The sequence below is a fragment of the Puma concolor genome, chromosome B2 (assembly GCF_028749965.1).
Source record: "Puma concolor isolate L17-30 chromosome B2, mPumCon1.1.hap2, whole genome shotgun sequence".
Classification (NCBI taxonomy): domain Eukaryota; kingdom Metazoa; phylum Chordata; class Mammalia; order Carnivora; family Felidae; genus Puma; species Puma concolor.
In genome coordinates, this window is record NC_141671.1 from 134,337,592 (window position 1) to 134,359,750 (window position 22,159).

Sequence of the window (22,159 nt, forward strand, 5' to 3'; positions counted from 1 at the left end):
TCAAAAATAAACATTAAAAATAATGAAGTATATAATGATATTCTGGCCTTTGGAGAACTTGTAATTAATTGGAAAAAATGTTACTATACTATATGACATTAAAGAATAGAAAATTATTTTACTCTATATTTTAAAATGTAAAGGAAGAGTGCACCTGTTGTTTGCCTGATACTGTATTATGTGTTTACATATATAAACTTGAATATTAGAATATGTTACTTTGAAAGGAATCAAATACACCTAAATATATGATTCAAACACTAAGACCTATGAGTAGTAAGAAAAATGGAGCCCCAGAAATACTTAATGGGGCAGTTTGAGATTCAATTTCAGCTGACATTTGTTAATATCTTAGAAACCCAGTGTGTATGATACCAGATACTATCTTATTTTAAATGCCCTATATTGATTACTTTTTTAATGTTTATTTATTCCCCCCTGCCCCCGAGAGAGAGAGAGAGAGAGAGAGAGAGAGAGAGCACATGCGCGCGCGCGCAAGGAGGGGAGGGGCAGAGAGTGAGACACAGAATCTGAAGCAGGCTCCAGGCTCCAGCTGCCAGCACAGAGCTCAAGACAGGGCTTGAACTCACAAGCTGCGAGATCATGACCTGAGCCCAAGTTAGACCCTTAACCAACTGAGCCACCCAGGTGCCCACCTATACTGATTAGTTTTAAGCCCCGTGGGCATGGAATTAATATCTCCATTATATAGAGGAGGAAATAAAATCAAAGAATGTAATAAACCTGCCAAATTTAACCTATCCAGTGGCTGATCCACAATTTACCTCCGTGCCCTTTGATTATATGACCGAAGAATTTTTCCCTAGTGCAACATTTCTCAGCAGCTAGGATTGTTGGCAGAAAGACCAGTCGCCCGCTTGTGAACTTGGGTTACTTATAGTCAGTTTGCAGTCATACAGGATGATCTGCTCATATTTGCAAGTAGCTAATAACCAGCACTAAGCAATCGATAAGAGCTGGGTTCTGACAATTACTATTTTACTTTGCTAATGGGATCACTTACCACTTACAAGACTCCAGTTTTGAAAGGGGCTGACATGTCTTTGGAACTCATATTTGAATTCCAACCACTTGGGGGAACGTAAGAAAATTCATTGCCTCTCTGAATCTGCCCTGTTGGGGTGGTTTGAGAATTAAAAAAGAAAGAAACATTGTAGGGATTCAACAAATGTTATTTCTCCCTCTGCCACTTGGATATTTAGTTGTTAGAAAGAATTAATAGCACATAAGGCAAAAAAAAAAAAAAACCTTCACACCCTGCTTGGAGAAAGCAGAGGGAAGAGAATAACACATATTATAGCAGAGATAAATGAATTCAATATTATAATGGAGATCCTAGCCAAGGAAATTAGGCAACAAAATGAACTGAACGCATCCAGATTGGAAACAAATTAGATGGTGATAATTTTTGCATAACCTTACAATTAAATCAAAACCTACTGATTTACACACTTCAAATGGTGAGTGTGTGGCATGTGAATTACCTCTTGATTTTGTAAAAAAGAGTCACACAGATCTTTATAAAATATTTGTTTTAAAAAAGAAAAGAAATCCAAGCCTCTTAAATGAACAACTCTTCCCTGACTTGCTCCCCTTTTCCTATATGACATGATTTTATTGTTACGACTCACTGGTTTTCTTTTTTATGTCTCTCTAGTTCATGGAGAGAAACATGAGGAATTAATTACCTTAGGAAGCCCAGATTCCCATACTATCAGTGAGGGGCAAAAATCTTCAGGAACTTCCAAAACAAGAAAAGGCAAAGAGAGGTCCTCTGAGAAAGAAAAGTTAGCCAAAGAAAAACAAGCACCTCGCTTTGAGCCTCAGGTGGGTGTGATGCTTTTTTTTTTTTTTTTTTTTAACGTTTTATTTATTTTCGAGATAGGGAGAGACAGAGCATGAACGGGGGAGGGTCAGAGAGAGAGGGAGACACAGAATCCGAAACAGGCTCCAGGCTCTGAGCCGTCAGCACAGAACCCGACCCGGGGCTCGAACTCACGGACCGCGAGATCATGACCTGAGCCGAAGTCGGCCGCTTAACTGACTGAGCCTCTTTTTTTTTTTTTTTTTTTTATTGGAGTCACTTAATAAATGTAGATTCATTGGGTCCCTACTTGACTATCTCTCCTGAGGTCAAAACTGAAAAATTCCATCTCCTTGATTCTAGCAACTGACTAGATAAATTAAGGAAATTCCTTGGACACCTTCTGCAAGCTGCTTGCCCTAGTTTAGTATCAAAAATCATTAATCAAACTTTTAAGACATGTGTGTCTGTAAGACACTGCTTTGGGGCATTGGGCTTCTAATATTAATATTACACAGTCCCTACCTTCAAAGAACTTACAGTCTAATGGAGGAGACCGAAGGTAAACAGAGGTTTTAATGGTAGATATTGTACTTATTCTGGCCTCTTTCTCCAAGAGCAGCGAAATCCTGACCTGAGTCAATGAGCAAAGACTTCTAAGGTGAAATCTAACACAATCTGCCTTTTTTTTCTTTAGCATTAAAGTTTGAGACATGGGGCTAGAGGGGTAAGTAAGGGTCAGAAGGGGGAGGGCCTTTAATTTTGATTAGGAGGCTGGGACTCTGTCTACAGCCCAGAGGTCATGATTCCAAATTCCTTCAGGGCCAGTTCAGTAATTACAATGATTAGGGGTAAGGAAAAGGATGTGGGGCAAAGTTGAGAAATACAAGCACAGGCCTAAATATACTCAAATTCAGGTTATTTAAAAGCACTGAACTCAAAATACCTATGAGGACAAAATCTTCCCGACATTGGTGATCACTGCGTAAGTTAAGCCAGGGTAGATGTAGGACGGGGGAAGGGGGGGGTAAAAAAAATGTATTGACATGATCAGATTTACATTTCAGATACCCTGGTGGCTTTTAAAGGTATACTTTTAAAGGGGGAAAGACTAGAGATGGAGAAAATCATTCAACAAAGTACTGCAGTAGTCTAGGCAAGAGAGGGCAAGGTATAGCAGGTACAGGTAAGAAAGAAGCAGAGGACCAAAAAGAACTATCAAGGAAACAGTGTATGTAGTTCTTAATCCCAAAATGGGGGTCAGGAACAAGAAGGAACAAAGGTTATCTCTCAAGTTTGCAAATGAATCAACTGAAGAGGAAGGATGTTGAGACCACCAGTAAAGGACAATAAAGGAAAATTAACAAACTAGAAGACATAACGGTCAGCTGTCCTACACTCCAGTAGTGGAAAATCCTGTCCACTTGCATTGCCAAGATTTAATTTCTTAATTGAAGTCTACTCTTGGAAACACTGTGAAGTAAAGAAGCTTAACCTGACCTCTGCGGGGGTTGGAATGGAAATGACCACGTGGCCCCAGGGCTGGTGCTCTTAGTTTCATGGGGACTCAGCTGCCGCACAATGGCCCCTGTCAATGCCAGTGCTGGAAACAGGCAAGCCACCACTGCTGCTGGAGAGGTTGCAACCTACAAACCACGAGGCAAGAAGTCCCCTGCGAAGCCGAGAAGCAAGCAGCTGCATTTCTTGTACGCGCAGGACAAGTCACATCGGTCTACAAAGAGGGTTTTCATACAAGCAAAATAAGATGTAAACGGGCCCAAAGTGAAGCAGATTGTTGTGGTAAGCCCTGTGACTCTTTAAGCACCCCCAATCTACATATTGGAATTTGGAAACTTAGCACTTCTTCTCCCAAGGGACTTACAGAAGGGAGCATCTGTATGTCCTATTTTTAAAAGTACTTTGAAGTTTGTTTCAGAAGCTGTTTTGGGCAATCAGAATGAAATGATTTCACATTTAGCTCAAGGTAAGCTGAGTTCTAGGATATTTTAAAAAGTATCAGTTGGCGGCTGGTTAAAAATCTCTGAGAAGATACAGTGCTCAATCGGCAGAAAATAGTTTTCCAGAAAAGAAGAGTCATGATGAGTAAAGCCTTTTATTACACAAATAGTATAACCACAAAATTTGAAGTCATTCCAATTTTTGTCAAATCATGTTAATTCATACTTCACATGCTGAGGGGAAAATGCCTCAAAAAAACGAACATAAACATGTCTAGGATGAATCAGAAATTGAAGACAAAACACTGGAGAAGAAAAATCTGGTTTTCTCCAGGTCCTGACATCCTGACTGACAAGAAACTGTGCTCAGAATCTTCTTTATACTCCATGGACAAGTCTTCAAGCCCCACTGGGACAGCTGACATTCGTCCAGTTTCTACTAAACAAAGTACTGCTAACTTGCTTTCTTATCCCACTGAAGGCATAGAAGCTTGACAGCTGGTTATATGGAGGGCTTACCCCCAAATCAAAGTATCATTCAGTCAGAAGAGTCAGAAGAACAAAAACAGGTGATTAAAGCTGAGTGGGCTATGGCAAAGGCAAAAAAGCAGAAGAGAAGAAGAATTCATCTCCTCAGCAAGAGAAGATTGCAAGGGTGAGTGTTAATGACAGAACCCGGGTTTAGTTCAAACATTAAGAACAACTGACCCACAACTCTGCATTAAGAGAGTTGAAGAACGGACTTTTCATCTACTAGAATTTCCCGAGGGAGGACAAATGGCTTCCATGGAAAGAATTAGTCCATATTTATTACAATGGGGACAAGAATGGTGCCCTTCAGGCCTTAATTGGCTACCTGAATCCAGTGAAAGGAAGAGGTGTCCAAATTCTCACCACTGATGGTAGAGGGGCACTTTTAGATACTTCAAAAACTAGTCGAACTTACTCAGAAGCTCTATGACTGCATTTGGGGTGTAAACACTGGTGCTGTATGAGCTTTCCTGTGGGGGTTAATTCACAGGACCCCGGATGAATGTGAGGAACTTCATCAAAAATTCGTATCGCTTATGCTTTCACAAAATGTCACAGTTAAAGCAGTCAAAATGAGTCGGAGCCATGCATTTTATGAGTCAGCTGTGGGGAAATACGTTGAAGATTTAGAATGGAAAATGCACTAGCGATTGGAAGAGGCAGAAATCCTGCGCGTCCTGAGGTGGCTGCAGTTGAGGGCCGTGATAAACAGGGAATCTGCCGAAGGCTTTTGTGTGCAGAAACGACGCTCATTTTCCTGGAGTCAGCTCTCACGATTTGGGCAGCTGTCGTTACAAAGTGTGGCAGGCCATTCCAGCCACATCTGCTGCTCCAGGCCACTTTGCCTAGTGTGCATTTGGGAAACGATCTTCTTCAAGGTGGCTTGTTTCTGAGTAACTCATAGGTATGAGCACTGCCCGAGCATAAACGTTGCCTAAACGTCTTTGGCCAGATGTTCCCTTAGCACGCATAGTAGTGTCCCTAGGCATTGGAAATTATAAGACAAATGTGAGAAACACCACAACATACACAAGCTAGAAAACCAAACTGTTTAATATCATAAACCATGCTACAGATACAGAAGTCCATATAGTACTTGATGATTTATTACTTCCTGCAACCTATTTTATTTTATTTTTTTTGAAAGAGAGAGAGAGGGGCGCCTGGGTGGCGCAGTCGGTTAAGCGTCCGACTTCAGCCAGGTCACGATCTCGCGGTCCGTGGGTTCGAGCCCCGCGTCAGGCTCTGGGCTGATGGCTCGGAGCCTGGAGCCTGCTTCGGATTCTGTGTCTCCCTCTCTCTCTGACCCTCCCCCGTTCATGCTCTGTCTCTCTCTGTCTCAAAAATAAATAAATGTAAAAAAAAAAAAAAAAAAAATGAAAGAGAGAGAGAGAGAGGGAGAGAGAATTTTTTTTTTTTTAAGGTTAATTATTTTGAGAGAGTGAGGAATGGAAGGGGCAGAAATGGAAAGGGAGAATCCCAAGCAGATTCCGCACTGCCAGTGCAGAAACCAACACGGGAGTCGATCTCACAACCATGAGACCATCACCTGAGCCGAAATCAAGACTCAGTCACTCAGCCAACTGAGCCACCCAGGTGCCCTGGGACACTTACTTTAGATTTAGCCCTATATTGTGTGAAAAGATACCTCTAGATGAAAGTTAAAATGAAAAGCTGAATCAGTGCAGTTGAAAGGGTTCAGGTACATAAAAAGAATTGAAGAAGGAATTAAAAAGTTTGCAAAAATATGAAGTCAAGAAAAAGCAATTCTGCAGAAAATTGATGATTGTATAAAACTAAAAACTGACATGGATGGTGGCCTCCATTCTGTTTGAAATTGTAATGAATATATGCATATATTCTGGAAACTGAAAAGCTTCTTCAGAAGATCTACCATTTAAGAAGGAATTGTGGGATCTGGTCTGAGTTAACTTTGAGATACTCATGAATTCTGGGGAATCCTGGAAAAGAAAGATGGTGCTTGGCTTAGCCTGCACAGCAAAAAGTGCATGCTTGGTTACAGAATTCACATGGGAATTAAGTTTTAAGATATTAATAACTAAGCTTTAGAAATCTTAATATTGTGCTAGTAGGTTTTAGTAGACACTGCAGTTATAATGTTTCCTGTTTGAAAATGTATATGTGCCAAACCAGAAACTGGAAACTTTTATATTATACTTTGTATTTTCACCTTAGTCACCATGATCGTGTCAAATTTATTTGATCATTGATTTTATTTCATGTGGAAAAGCTAATTTCTTAAATTTACCTTACTTACTTTTTCACTGGCTACATTTTCCAATCCAAATGCTGTCTTTTATTGCAATATCTAAATGGATAGGGAAAAGGGGAAGTTTCTCCATAAAGGGATTATTATATTTGAAATATAAGAGGACCAGGTACAGTTTTCTATTTAAGATTAGCTTATTTGGGAGCACCTGGGTGGCTCAGTCGGTTGAGTGTCTGACTGGCTCAGGTCATGATCTCACTGTTCCTGAGTTCAAGCCCCACATTAGCTGGCTGCTGTCAGCCTATCAGCCAATCAGCACAGAGCTCGCTTCAGATCCTTTGTCCCCATCTCTGTGCCCCTCTGCTCCTTGCACTCTCCCAAAAATAAATAAATATTTTTAAAAATTTAATGAAATTAGCTTATTTTAACGTTGTTTGTTTAAAAAACAGAGGTGAAGTGGTTTTAGTTCACCACTTTTTTCCCTTGAAGCTTCAAGACAATGCTGTGTGTTAACTTTTCTAAACGTGGCTTCAATTTATAATTCGGTGTTTCAATTATTTGAACTCACTGAGAAAATATTCGTATCATCAACAAAATAAGCTATTGAAGTTGTAAACAAATGAGCTTAACTCAATCCATAAACTTATTTATAAGACATGTGGCCCCCACCCCTTAATATTTCATAATACTCCCTTTCCTGATCCCAGAGAAGTTTCTGATAAACTCATTTATCAAGTAATATAAAAGACGGTAAAATCCCTTGTACTGTGGTGTAAAAGAAAGAAATAAAAGAATTTCCAATTGTGAGATTTAGGTTCTCATCCAAATATTAGGGGAATGTTGTAGAAAGCAAGATCTTTTTGGTAAGATTGAAAGCAAACTGCCCACAAAAACTTTATTCAGTGACCCTACTGATCCCTGTTTCCTCCGTGTATCATTTAACCTGGGTAACTGACATTGTCTCAGTCATATGTACAGTGTTAGTAACCATGTTACATTCAAGCCTCTCACCCTACCAGACCCTCACCAATGAGGCTCACTTGTCTAGACATTTCAAGCCCTATGTCGATCTGCTCTCAGCCTATGGTTCATGAAAATGATCCTATGAAATATCAAAATTTAACTTTCATAATGATTTCATAAATATCAAAAAGTTAACTTTCCGTATATCCACACCTGGAAATGATCTATCATCCATGCCCTCATGTTTTGGAAAGAGATACTAGGTAACCCTCAATGTAATTTAGATTTTTTTTTTTTTTTTTTTTTTTTTGGTTTACAGCTTTTATGTAAACTTTGCATGCAGTGAAATGCAATCATTTTAAATGTACAATTCGATAAATTTTGACAAGTGTATTCACCCTGTAATCCACATCCACATCTCTAACAAGGAATAAAGTACAGGCCATTTCCATAATTTGGAAACCCCTCAAACCTCTTTGTAATGGATTCTGTCATCTTCATACCTTACCCCAGGGAGCAGTTTTGACTGTTCCATTATTTACATACACATGAATCATGGAAAATGTATTCTCTTTTGCTCAGCTCCTTTATCTCAGTATGATGTCTATCTGTGAGATTCCTCTACATTGTGGTATACTTCTGTAGTTTATTACTTCTTTTAAAAAAATGTAATGTTTATTTATTTTTGAGAGAGAGAGAGAGAGAGAGAGAGACAGAGTGCAAGTGGGGGAGGGGCAGAGAGAAGGAGACACAGAATCTGAAGGAGGCTCCAGGCTCTGGCTGGAGCACAGAGCCCGATGCGGGACTCAAACTCACAAACCATGAGATCATGACTGGAGCCAAAGTCGGATGCTTAACCAACTGAGCCATCCAGACACCCCAATTACTTTTCAATATTAAATAGTATTCAATCATATGGATAGATGATCATTTATTCACCAATTGGTAGACATTTATATTGTTTCCTTTTTTGGCTCTTAAGAGTAAGGTGTAATGAATGTTCTCCAAGTATTTTTGTGAACATGTGTTTTCATTTCTCTTGGTAAATACTTAGTAGTGAAATTATGGATCATAAGGTAAAATTCAAACCCTTTGAATGGAGCAAAACACCTGACCCAAAGGTTTGTATGTTATTTATCAGATGTCCACTTTTCACCCTCAACAAGAAGACCCAAATAAACCCTACTGGATTTTGAGGCTGGTCACCGAGCACAACGAAGCAGACAGTTTCGAACTGAAAAAAGATACCGAACGAGCAGATGAAATCCGAGCCATGAAGCAAGCCTGGGAGATGACTGAGCCTGGAAGGGCTATCAAGGTCACTTGAGTTTGAAAAGTTGTTCTTTACCTTGTCACTCCCAGGCATTGGTCTGAAGGGAGAGCCATGATGGTGAAACCACACAGTCTTTCCTTTAGGAGTGATATCTGGGATTTTGTTAGACACTGACTAACTAAATGTTAAGACCACATCTGAACAAATCGTGAAATGTTGTGCAGATGACTGGTACCAGATGAGGTGCAAAAGCAAAGCGCATAATGGTGCCACTTATTGGCCCAAACCGGGGGTTCCCTCATCCTTCCACACAGTGTGGGACGTATCCATGTCTGTCCTTCACACTCCAAGTAAGAAAGCATAAAAATGTTTAATATGTCCTTTCATGTACTTTAAACATCCTTGACTAGATAAACAGCATCGCTTCCCCTTGTGGAATATACATACTTCATGGTTTCCCCTCACTGTATTTTATGTAAGAACCATTGCTATAGTGAGCCATTATTACTTGTATGTGTTTCATGTCCCAACTCAGGGTTATTAAGCCAGATAAAAAAAGGTTCAGGAACAGCTAGATCTAAGACTGCATGACTAGTGTATTTGCTTTAGGACTGCTGCTTCCCTAGTTCGCAAAAATAACCGTCAAAATTATGGATGGCTTAGAATTGGAGTGTATTTGATAATAATGCACTAGTTCAAACTGCTGAAGTGGTACATGTTTCATGTACTGTTAAGATGTTGTTGCCTGTACTGTTTGTTGATAGTGTTTGTTCTTTAGGCTTCCCAGGCTCGCCTGCATTACCTCAGCCGGTTCATTAGGAAAATTCCGGATGCTGAGAGTGTGCCTATGTCTGAAAGCCAAACTAAAGCACCAGAGGACGGTCAGTGAACTCTGCCCCCCGCGACCTCAGAGCACAAGACTGCTCCTTGCACCTCTTAAAAGATAGTCAGGGCATCATGCTGGGTAAAAAGAAAGCATTGGAGAAGCTGTTTGCCTACAGGATTGTGAAAAGTTACGTACAATCCTGTAGGAAATCAGGTCCTGGAACATTTTCTCTTTGCCTAGCAGATGTTTACTTTTCCCCCCAAGTAGATATGGTTTTCTCCATTTCAGAATAGATGAAACCAGGGGCATCTGGGTGGCTCATTGGTCAAGCGTCCCATTCTTGATTTCCACTTGGGCCATGATGCCAGGGTAGTGGGATAGAGCCCTGCGTCAGGCTTTGTGCTGAGCGTGGAGCCTTCTTGGGATTCTCTCTCTTCCTCTCCCTCTGCCCCTCCCCAGCTCACATGCACTCCCTCCCTCCTCTCTCTCTCTCTCAAACAAACAAACAAGAGATGAAACCGGAAATAAGAATGCAACATAGTTCAAAGGTAGCAGTGTGTAAACTTGAAGGTAGGCCTGCTGCTGTTAGTCTGGCTCCTTTCTAGTAATAATAACTATAAATAATAGCAATAACATAAAACAGACTGCCTTTATTGAGTGATTGCCATGGGCCTGAAACTGAAAATATTAATTATTCCAGTTAAGACATCAATCCACTGATCTGTAATGTTATTTTCGATTTACCAATAAGAACACAGGCCCAGAGTAATTTGCTCTGTAATTTGTTAAATTCATAAAACACCCAGAGACACAGCCAGCTTGCAAACAGCTCCCCATGACCCCGAGTGCCTTCTCACAAAAACCTGGCTGGCCCATTACAACCTCACTGGGACACCCAGGGAGGCTGACCGCATTCACATCCCAAATCATGCTTTTCCATGGTCACATCTACAGGAGTATAATTCAATAATTGTTATAAAGATAATAACGCGTCTTAACTTTTCATATAAGGAGTATGAATAACAAATATCGTCCTGATTTTGTTTTCTTGGGATGCGCATTCCTCACATCACCTTTTGTTTACCTCATTTTAACCTACAGCAACCATGAAGTAGACCCTGCTATTCCCATTTTATAGACAAAGAGACCAATGCTCAGAGTCCCTGAACTGCTCCTAAGTCCCACATCTAAAACGTAACGGAGTTGGGATTTGAAATATTTCTAACTGCTAAAGTACTCCCTTTCCTAAGGGTTAAAGTCTCATGTCCTATTAACAACACAAAGGTGGATAGGTTTTATTATGATTTTATTATTTTAAATTGTATTGTTTAATTAGATTTTATTATTTTTTTAAAGGTTGTATTAAATTATATGTAAAAGAAAAAATGTTGCACTGGATGCTTGTTAAAAATGGCAAGGGAGATCATTCAAGACTTGTAATAGGAGTCAAGACTGTTGTAGTAGGAGAGAGAGGTTGAATCCAACTTTGAATACAACAGGGACAAAGGGGGTTCATAGCAAATAGGCAGGGAGTGGGTGGGAAGTTACTCAGAAAAACTTGGTTAGGTATGGTTAGGAGGGTGGAAAAAGAGAGGAACTGGATTGGATATCAAAGCAGGGGTGGGGTGGGGGGGGGATGCGATTCTTGATAAATTAGTCTAACAGGATTCTTTGCTAAAACTAGGATTCGAGCCAAGGACAAGGCCTGGTAGAGAACAAGGTTCCGAGGAGCCTGAACTTGTCCTACAACATACCTGCAGTTAAGGCATAAATATTTATTGTATAGCTTGATGCATTTTTACGTGCAGATACACTCAGGAACGACCATTCAGATCAAGATCTAAAACACATAAATACATCCCCAGAGTCTTTCTCCTTCCCTTCCCTCAACCATTTCCTCCCTCGAGGTAACTCCTTGTCTGACCTCTGTTACCATGTATTGCTTTTGTCTGTTCGTGAACTTCTTATATTTGGACTCAGACAGTATACACTTTGAACTCCTCGCTGTGAAGCTGTTCCACTGCTCCTTGTGTCAGGCTTAGTAAGTTGTGTTTTATAAGAGATTTGTCTACTTCGTCTAAGTTAAACTTCCTGGAATAAATTTTATTTTAATCTCTTTTTACTTGATCAGTTTTGCTCTAGGGGTGTACCGATTTTATTATTTTTAAATGTACTTATTTCAACATTTCTCCCAGGTTTTGCGCATTAACCTATCATCACCTTTTATTCAAAGTGGAATATGATGTCAGTTAAATTATCTGCAATTCATAAATAGGAGGGAAATATCTGTATGCTGTGGAATTGGGGTAGGTTTTACATGGTTTTTCCTAGGCATAAAGATCTAGAAAAGTGAGAGTAGAATTATGGCATGAAGGAAAAACTTTCCTACTTCACAAGCAATAGCTGATCTCTGCTCTATTTTAAGATAACTTTAGACAAGTACCTATACACAGGGCTCCCCTCTCCAGAGATGAGAATCCCGTTCACATACATTTCTCACACAGGGCAGGTTGTATTTCCTCCAGGGCCCAGCGTAGCAGTGGCCCCAGTGGTTCAGAGATCCCATTTCCATTTGTAATGTCTCACCTCCAAAAAGCCTCTATTCTTATGTAATCTTTTCATATCCTGAGGCAGCTTCCGGACACACGGGTTGCCTGGGCCGTCCACAATGTTTTCTGAGGGACCAATGATTGCTGTTTGCTAGTGCTCCTTAGAGGTGACAAGTATTTCAAGTCTGCTCCAAATCTGTGCTCCCACTAGCCCGGTTACTTTTTGGATATGATTTCATAGAATGCAAGCTTTTTTTTTTTTTCAGTAATGCACATGTCATGTTGTAGTTGAAACATCTTCAAGTGCCATAAAAGAGCCAGACGCAAAGGGTTCCATGAGTTCAGAGAGCAAAGATATCCCGCCGTTGGGGAGTATGCTGTGGAAGAAGTGGCAGATGACCAGGGGCTTGAAGGACTGGTCAAAACTGGTGAGCAGCGAAATTGGAGGAACGTCTCCAGCAGGGAAGGAGGAACAGACTGTGCGGAAGGAAAATATCAGTAAGCATTATTCTCATTTGTGAGACAAAGACATACTTGGAAATAAAAATTCTGGAAGAGGCACAAACACATGTGATGTCTAGGGTGATAAATGGAAAAATATGTATTTTGGGTTTATAGGTCTTCATTTTGCTTCTCAGAGCTGATAATCTGCTCAAGGACCTCATTACTAACCAGTTATCTTAGGGATAGAAGTGGGCCAACAAAAGGAGCGGGTGTATTTTTGTATATTTTTCTGTGTCTACAAATACTAAAAATAAAATTGCAGTGACCACATATGCCATTGTCACTGAACACAGACGCTTTTTGCTAATCTGTGATATGCTACATGGTAGATTTTCTTTTTACCTTTTATAACAAGTTTTAAATGTGTGGATTCTAAGATTCTGGAGGGGAGGAAGTTTCAGTGGTGTACGAGCCACACTAATTTGGTTCATTTCTGTACAATGGAGACTCATATTTATTCACTAAAATGAGTGCAAATCCAGGGCACCTGGGTGCCTCAGCCATTCAAACGTCTACTCTTGATTTCGGTTAGGTCATGATCTCAGTTTTCCTGAGTTGCAGCCCTGCATTGGGCTCTGTGCTGACAGTGAGGAGCCTGCTTAGGATTCTCTCTCCCACTCTCTCTGCCCCTTTCTTGTTGGCGTGCTTGCTCTCTCGAAATAAATAAATAAACTTTAAAGAAAATAAAAAATAAAATGAATGTAAATCCTCGATTGAAGGTTTTAAGGAGAAAGGTCTTCCCATGCTGGCCTCCATGAGGAAGGATTTCCCCTAAGCAACTCCTGGACTTTCTGTTGGTAAAGGACTTAGTGTCCCATATGGTTGAAACAATGAATCGGGCTGCTCATAGGGGGTCCTGAATCCCCTGCTAGTCCCTGAGTTGGAAGCACTACCTATGACTGAGGGGGCTGCAAGGGTCAGCTGGCTCTAAAGTTCTGTGACCCTGGATGGTTGGCCTTTCACATCAAGCTACATCCTCCAACCATACCTGTATCAGGAGTACAATCTTACTCTTTATGTCCCTACTTATTCAGAGCCCAGGCAGGAGAGAAAGATATTTTGGAAGGATGCATCCTCAGAAACACCAAAAATGGTTTTCTCCAAATGATTAAACCACTCTGAGAAGCTTAAAATTAAAAACTGTTTAAGGTTAAAACACGTCCTTGAAGGATTTCCACAGGAAAGAAGAAAATTCCAAAGTTCAAAGGGTGTTTTACTATAGTTACAAAAGATTTGATTTTTGAGCCAATATTTTGAAAGCAAGCACTCATTTAAATTTTTTTTTTTTTTTTAACGTTTATTTATTTTTTTGGGACAGAGAGAGACAGAGCATGAACGGGGGAGGGGCAGAGAGAGAGGGAGACACAGAATCTGAAACAGGCTCCAGGCTCTGAGCCATCAGCCCAGAGCCCGACGCGGGGCTCGAACTCACGGACCGCGAGATCGTGACCTGGCTGAAGTCGGACGCTTAACCGACTGCGCCACCCAGGCGCCCCAGCAAGCACTCATTTAATAAATAACATACATGACATAACACTAAAGCTTATTAGAATAATACTTCTCATTCTATATGAACATTTAATTTGTAGAGTGGTTTTGCATATATTATCTCACTAGAGCCTCCCTGAGCTAAACAAACCCTATATTGGTATCCCTGTCTCAAAACTGATGTGATTGATGAATGCCTCACCCTAGGGCAGGAAGCCAAAACAGTTTGTAGTGAATCAAACCCTAGTTCTTGGAATTCCGCACGTTGTGATCTCTAACAGAAGGCAAATTTTTCCCCACACTCGATTAGAAACCTGTGGAATGAAAATACAATTAAATTCTGAGGTCAACTGTTTATTTATGTGCTAATAAGGTAGCTTTTTAAGTTGCAAAAATTGAATGTAATCATGATTCTTCACACCAGCCTCGGGTACTGTGTCCCACAGGCATGGTGGAGATTTCATTTATTTATTTATTTTTTTTTTTAATTTTTTTTTTTTTGCAATGTTTTTATTTATTTTTGGGACAGAGAGAGACAGAGCATGAACGGGGGAGGGGCAGAGAGAGAGGGAGACACAGAATCAGAAACAGGCTCCAGGCTCTGAGCCATCAGCCCAGAGCCCGACGCGGGGCTCGAACTCACAGACCACGAGATCGTGACCTGGCTGAAGTCGGACGCTTAACCGACTGTGCCACCCAGGCGCCCCTTCATTTATTTTTTAAAGTTGATTTATTTTGAGAGAGAGAGAGAGAGAGAGAGTGCATGCACAAGGAAGAGCAGGGAAGAGGCAGAGAGAGAATTCCAGGCAGGCTCTGCACTGCTGACACAGAGCCTGATGCACGGCAGGAACCCACTAACTGTAAGATCATGACCTGAGCTGAAATCAAGAGTCAGAGGCTGAACCAACCGAGCCACCCAGGCGCCCTGCTTTCACTTTCACTCTGAGTCCCAGACCAGTGCTGTGAGGGGCTGCGTCAGTGTCGGCTCTCCTGCTTCTCAGGTCTTCATACTTTTGGCCGGCAGAGTTTCATACCTTTGTACTAAAGTTCACATCCCCATGAAAGAGTGTACTTTGGGGCAGAAAGGAAGGGGCAGGAAACACGGAGGAAAAGTAAACGTGAGCAGGAGTGGACGACTGAGGGCAAAGCAGCCTGTCCTCAAGCAAAATTCCCCCCAAACGTTCTTAAATGTGTTTTATTATAATTCTTATTGAATATAAATAACATATGTATAATATAATAATATGAAAATATATTATATATAAAATAAAATATAAATTTAATCACACTACCAAGTAAACTTGAGCCCCTCTTCCTCTGAGAAGAGGGGTGCTTTTGTGTTTCCCGCACATCTTATAGCACCGAAACACTACCATGTACTCCAGGTACTGGGGTAGTAGAAGGAATCTTGTTTGAGAGCCATGGGTCTGGCTGTCCAGCTGTTCTCTGGAACTCTGTATGTTGTTGCCACCTCTGCTGTTGGTGCCTCTGTCATATTGGCCCTCACTCCTGGGGAAGCATCACCCATAAGAGATTACAGATCCTATGAGAGCTTTGGGTGATCTGGCCTCTACACACCTGGAGATACTTGTGATTCCCAGAAAACTACTTTATTCTTGCCACTTTATATTTTCATACAATAGGTAACTTAGATGATTTCTTTCATAGTACCAGAGGACATGGAAATGATGTCATTATGGATTTTACCCCTACGCATTCTTCCTCAATACCAAAGCCATCATCAAGGTCAAGAGTATAAACATTGCTTTCAAATTCCCTTTGATCTCTGGGAGCCTCTAGAAAATTCCTCTTCCAGAGGTTGCAGGTGATCTCTGTCTTTATTCCCACATCTTTTGCCAGGCCATCACAATCACTAGGTCTTAAGCAGAGATTCTCAGACTACCTATGATGAAGTCAGTCTTCTCCCCTAGTCTGCTGGAAGCTGAAACTTTTGAAAAATGTAATAAAATGACCCAGTGATGACCAATTACTATAAAGATATTTCTAAATACATATTCTCACTTTCAGAACTTATCCCATAGAGACTCAGTTTGCAAAGGATGGTACCTACACACACACACACACACACACACACACACACACACACAAACTTTGGGCTGTACTATTCTAGAGGTACAAGACTGTCATAGTACTCTTATACGCTTTTCTGACACAACAGAGCTTTGTAGAAGAACATGAAAGTTAATCCTTTTTGTCCCTTTCCCACACCCTCTTCTGCTTAAATGTATGTTACTTGGCAGGATGTAAGAAAACACAAACATCTAATCAGAAAGTATTTTCTTTCCAAAGTCAGCAGAGTTGGTGTCTTATAGAAATCACTCATGTTTGAACTGCCAAAAATATACCCAGCATAAGTAGGTATGTTCATAAGAAAAGCAAATGAACTTTAGATACCATAGCAATCACAATGAAAAAAGAAAAAACTATTGGCCACTGATTTCTTTTCTTTTTTTTAAATGTTTATTCATTCTTTGAGAGAGAGGCAGAGACAGAGAGACAGACATGAGCAGGGAAGGGGCAGAGAGACAGGGACACAGAATCGAAAGCAGGCTCCAGGCTCTGAGCTGTTAGCAGAGAGACCAATCCAGAACTTGAACTCAGGAACCACAAGCTCATGATCTGAGCTGAAGTCAGACACTAAACTGACTGAGCCACCCAGGCACCCCGGCTACTGGTTTCTAAGAAACAAATGGTAAAATGTTAATTCCTCAGGATTATTTTATTTAATGTTATAAAATAAAAAACTTGATTGAATTTAAGTTTTAATAATGGAGTAGAGTTGAAATATTCTGTTTTCTCACATGGACCATGTCTTTATGTTTTTGAAAAAATGAAAAATTAATTTGGATATTATTTTAAAAATGTTTTTAAAGGTTTACATTAGATTACATTTCTGAATGAGTGATAATTTTTAACAAGTTGTTATACATTAAGCACTTTAACAATATTTCTGAAGCCTATTGCAACCACATGTAAAAAGCAGGATTAGTGGGCATGAGACCTCTTGCATGGATTTGACATATCCTCTCCCAAAAAGCAATAATAAACTGAAAACAATTAATTAAAATACATTTTAGGGGCACCTGGGTGGCTCAGTCGGTTAAGCATCTGACTTCAGCCTAGGTCATGATCTCACTGGTCCCAAGTTTGAGCCCCGTGTTGGACTCTCTGCTGACAGCTCAGAGCCTGGAGCCTGCTTCAGATTCTGTGTCTCCTTCTCCCTCTCTGCTCCTCCCCCACTCACACTCTGTCTCTCTCTCTCTCTCTCAAAAATAAATAAACCTTAAAAAAATTAAAAAAAAAATTAAACTCTGAAAGCATACAACTAAATAAAAAAATACAAGATACAAGGGTAATATATAAAAACTATTTTTATGTCTATATATTATCAATATATATTATCAATCTAAATTAAGACAATTTCATTCACAGTAATGTCAGTAACAGATGTATGGAAATAAATTTAACAAAAGTGCAAGACTTGTCTATTGAAAACTACAAAACATCACTAATGGAAATTTTTAAAAATCTAAAGAGGGAGGCTGTCCATGCTTTGGACTAGAAGACTCACTATAGTAAGTTAGCAATTCTCCCCAAATTGATCTATAAATCCAGTATAATCTCTATCAAAATTCTAGTAGACATTTTATAGAATTTAACATCCTGATCTCAAAACTTATTTGGAAATGCAAAAGACCCAGAATGATCAAAATAACTTTGATAAAGAACCAAGGAGGAGGATTTTTACTTCATGATTTCAGAATTTCTTTGAAGCTAACAATAATCAAAACACTACAATTCGACAGTTTCTTTAAGAAGTTAGATGTCATTTTACCATTCCTAGTTACATTGAATATCCAGGAAAGGCAGATGTGTAGACACAGAGTCCATGGATGTCTGCCCAAGGCTTGAGGTGAGAATGGAGAGGGGATGTAAAAAGCCTAGGAGATCTGCGTGGAGAGCGGAAATGTTTTGAGACTGGGTTTTGGTGCTGGTTGCGCAACTCCGTAAACTTACTAAAACGTATTGAATTACACTTTTAAAATGGGGGAATTTGATGGCATGTAAATTATACTCCAGAAATTTTTAAACAGGAGATTAAATGTCCTGGGAAGGCTGAATGGTTACTATTTTAGACTCTAAAGTCTCTTGTTTAAGTACGTTCTAGTGGGTACCTATGGGTCTCTGGGGTAGAGATCTCCTGCTAACTTGATTTGCATTCGGTGTATGTTACCCACTCCGCTGGATCTACAAGTTTCTTGAATTAGAGTACTATGTCTTAAGTATTTTTACATTCCACCCCCATAATGCTTATGAGACCTTTCACGCCTAGACTAAGCGTTTTCAATATTGGGTCACTTAATTTGTTTATAATGAAGTACAGTAGGACTTTTCCTTTTTGTCTCTACCTTCACTTAACTACAGTCATGATAACGTTCTGTTACTCTGCTTATAGAGTATATGCACTTTGCTCCTTCATTTTGCTGTAAGTACAGTAACACCAGCCAGAGGACAAATACGAAATATCATTAAATTTTAATAAAATCATATTGAGTCACATTAAAATAAAATCACATTAAAATAATATTAAATTAGGTAAGTCCAATCAGTGTTTTTTTTTTAATGTTTATATATTTTTGAGAGAGAGAGAAAGAGAGAGAGAGAGTGCAAGTGGCCAAGGGGCAGAGAGAGAGGGAGATACAGAATCTGAAGCAGGCTCCAGTCTCTGAGCTGTCAGCACAGAGCCTGACCTGGGGCTTGAACTCCTGAACCGTGAGATCCTGACCTGAGCCTAAGTTGGATGCTTACCTGACTAAGCCACCCAGGTGCCCAAAATGGTGGTTATTTTTCTTAAACAGAAGATATTATTTTTAACTAAAATGAGATGTAACTGTCTGTTAGTGTCTATTCTTTTTTGAAAATCTAGGACTTATTTTTTCAACAGGGCCTCGTTCGCGATCCCCAACAATTTTGGAAATGTCTCCACAACTTATTCGAAAAGCAATAGAATGTGTAGACATAACACAATATGTACGGTAAGTTTTAATAGACACGATTAATGCAAACATCTCTGTTCACAGAATTTTTGATACAGGGATAACCAGTTACTAAACTAGTGAAAATTTGAAATTAAATGCTTAATATATTTTCAGTATATTCAAATTTCTAGATGTACGTGGTTTTACATCTTCCATTTAGCAAATCTTTTATTAAGTCAATCATAAAAGCATTTAAGTATTTTCTTTAACATTTTAGTTTGCAAGCTGATTAAGGGGAGTTGAGCTACAAAAAATTCCCACTAGGTCTGCTGGCATTATTTAAGTAGGTTTAATTTAATTTAATTTATTTTAATTTAATTTAATTTAATTTTTAGTAGGTTCAATTTTATTAAGAAGAAGACAATAGGATTAATAGAGAGATAGTTACTCAAGCATACTTATAAGTTTGAAAATATTTCAACATTATTTAGCTGCATAAATTAAAAAGAAAACCTCCAAAATAATCTCATAGTTTCCAACACCAATCCCACGAACACCTTATCAGATGGAGCATCGAATTTTACTGGTATTTGTCTAGAATTGTTTCCTAAAATATTAGTGAACCAGTAAATGGAGCATAGCCAATCAAAAAATAACAGTGTATTCTTTCTATTGCTAATATTCTATTGGATTCAGTCTACCACACTGTCAAGACGAATTTAAATTATTTGAATTCTAAAGTTCATCGCAGTGTTTCCAAATGATTTATGCATCTCCTGTGATGTCTTTGTAGAAAAACAAGAGACGCTGATCCTGTGCTACAAACAGAGGATCTGAACCAGCAGCAGGCAATGCAAAAGGCAGAAGAGGTTCACCAGTTCCGACAGTATAGGACCAGAGTACTCAGCATTCGAGACATTGAGCAAGAGGAACAGCTTAAAATAAAGGATAAAATCCTGGAGATGTATGGGGAAATGCGGGTGAGTCTCAACATACACCCATGGGTCAGAGTTGATACATTCTCTTATAATGTTGAAAAGATACCATAGAATCATGTAGGACTGGGTAGAAAGACATTTTGAAAGTATTTAGTCGTCAGCTCCTCAGAAAAGGTGGAGAATTGGTGAAACACATTTAATTTCACTTCCTTAAACCCCTCCAAAATGCAGTATTGGGAATCTATCCACAAAATAAGAAGGAGAAAGAAGACAATGACCAAATACTTGTGAAGTTGACAGAGAGCTGAATGAAGAACGTATTAATAGACTTGAGGCACCCAAATTGTAAGGTGGCAGTAGAAAAGCTCTTAAACAATCAATCCAATTCGCTCCATAGAATCCCTAAAAGGCTCAGCAATTGGTGGCATCAGCCACATGAAGAAATGGAGGTGAGGTGGGAGGAAGACAAGACTTTTGGTTTTACTTGGCTTGAAGCTATTTAAGAAGTAGTTCGTTTTCAGATCACCAACTCAATGTTTTGTAGCCAGGTGACTGTCCCTCCACCCTAGCAGAAGACTAAAGTTGCTTTATTTAGACAAGGTCCAAAATGAAAAAAGGGTGGGGGTGGATTAGCGTAGTGAAGAAGACCAAGTTTAATTAAAAATGGAAGTATCATACAAGTAATGGGAAAATTCGATAAATATATATCGCTGACTTCCACTATAGTGGATAAAGACTTTTTTTTCCTCCCTCTTTCCTACAACACACACACACACACACACACACACACACACACACACACACTCCCAAAGATACTGATGGCTACAAGACTTTCTAAACGTTTCAGCCACAGTGACATTAGGTTCTCTATGTTGTTTCCAGCACTAGCTGATCTGAGGAATATGCATCTTTGACACCTTCTCTTGTTTGTCCAATAGGCATCTTAAACCAAACCTCTCCAAATCCATTATTCTATCATTCTTGTCATTTTTGCCCTCTCTTTCATGTCAGCCCAAACATTTCCTCCATCAATATTCCCCACCCAGGAAGGGCAATTGTAGTCTTTCCATTGCTCAGAGTACAGACTTTGGAGACATCCTTGACTTCTCTTACCTCCCTCATCTAACCCGTAATCAACATTTGCCAACATTATCTTGAAAACATATCTCTAATTCAATCACCTTTCATTCTCTCTACCCCTACCACCATAGTCCAAATGGTCTGTGTTTTCTATTCTATTGCCATAGCCTCCTGACTGATCTCACTGCTTCCATCATGTCCTTCTACAATGGAATCTCTGTTAGAAACCAAAATGACTCTAACCACGAGGATAAACTATTTTATCCTGTGGTAACAGACAGCCACAGTGTCTCAGTGGTTTAAGACAGGGGTTGGCAAACTTTGTTTTCTATAAAGGGCCAGATAGTAAATATTTTTGCCTTTGCAGACCATATGTTGTATCTACTTAACTCTGCCGTTGTTACCACAAATTCAGTCAAAGATAACGCCTACGTGTGTTTCAATAAATTCTATTTGGAAAACGAGGCAATGAGCCAGATTTTTCCATAGGCCTTTGTTGAGCAACCGCTGGATGAAAACAGTAAAAGAGTATTTCTCCTTGTAGCTACAGGTCCAGTGAAGTTGAGCAGAGGGTCCTTCTCACAGTTACATTTCATTGTCACATTGCATTGGCCAAAGCTAGTCACATGGTCACATACAACTTCAGTGAAAGAATTAATCTTGCTGACACCGTGATTTCAAATTTCTAGCATCAGTAACCCTGAGACATTAAATTACTGTTCCTTAAGCCACCCAGTCTGTGGCACTTTGTTACGAAAGCCCTAGCATGCTAATACGCAGTGCAGTGCTACCCTAGGCCTGGAGAACAACTGCAAACAACTGTGCTGGTGCGGATCATAGTACATCTTTAAAATGGAGAGTGGGACTATCTCACTCCGGTAGTGGCTTCATTTTCCACTAAGAAATAAAGGCTTAACTATGGTGTCTAGAGCTCTCTATAATCTAGTGTCCACTTTCCCCTCTGATCTTTTTCTTTCTGATTCTATATGCTTTC

General features: G+C 39.7%; 1 protein-coding gene and 1 pseudogene across 5 annotated transcripts in view; both read left to right on the top strand.

Annotated features, from left to right (window-relative positions):
- Positions 1-22,159, top strand: part of ADGB (androglobin) — a 164,621-nt gene that overhangs the window by 137,899 nt on the left and 4,563 nt on the right. For 4 of the 5 annotated variants that reach the window (XM_086708075.1, XM_086708077.1, XM_086708078.1 and 1 more), the window contains 7 exons: positions 1,679-1,848; positions 8,649-8,825; positions 9,559-9,661; positions 10,117-10,176; positions 12,444-12,653; positions 19,114-19,204; positions 19,941-20,127. In XM_086708075.1, coding sequence (XP_086564201.1) covers positions 1,679-1,848; positions 8,649-8,825; positions 9,559-9,661; positions 10,117-10,176; positions 12,444-12,653; positions 19,114-19,204; positions 19,941-20,127 — 998 coding nt within the window. The remainder of the gene's footprint in view (positions 1-1,678; positions 1,849-8,648; positions 8,826-9,558; positions 9,662-10,116; positions 10,177-12,443; positions 12,654-19,113; positions 19,205-19,940; positions 20,128-22,159) is intronic. The other variant, XM_086708076.1, reaches the window with a different exon arrangement.
- Positions 3,407-6,235, top strand: LOC112862156 (calcium-independent phospholipase A2-gamma-like; annotated as a pseudogene).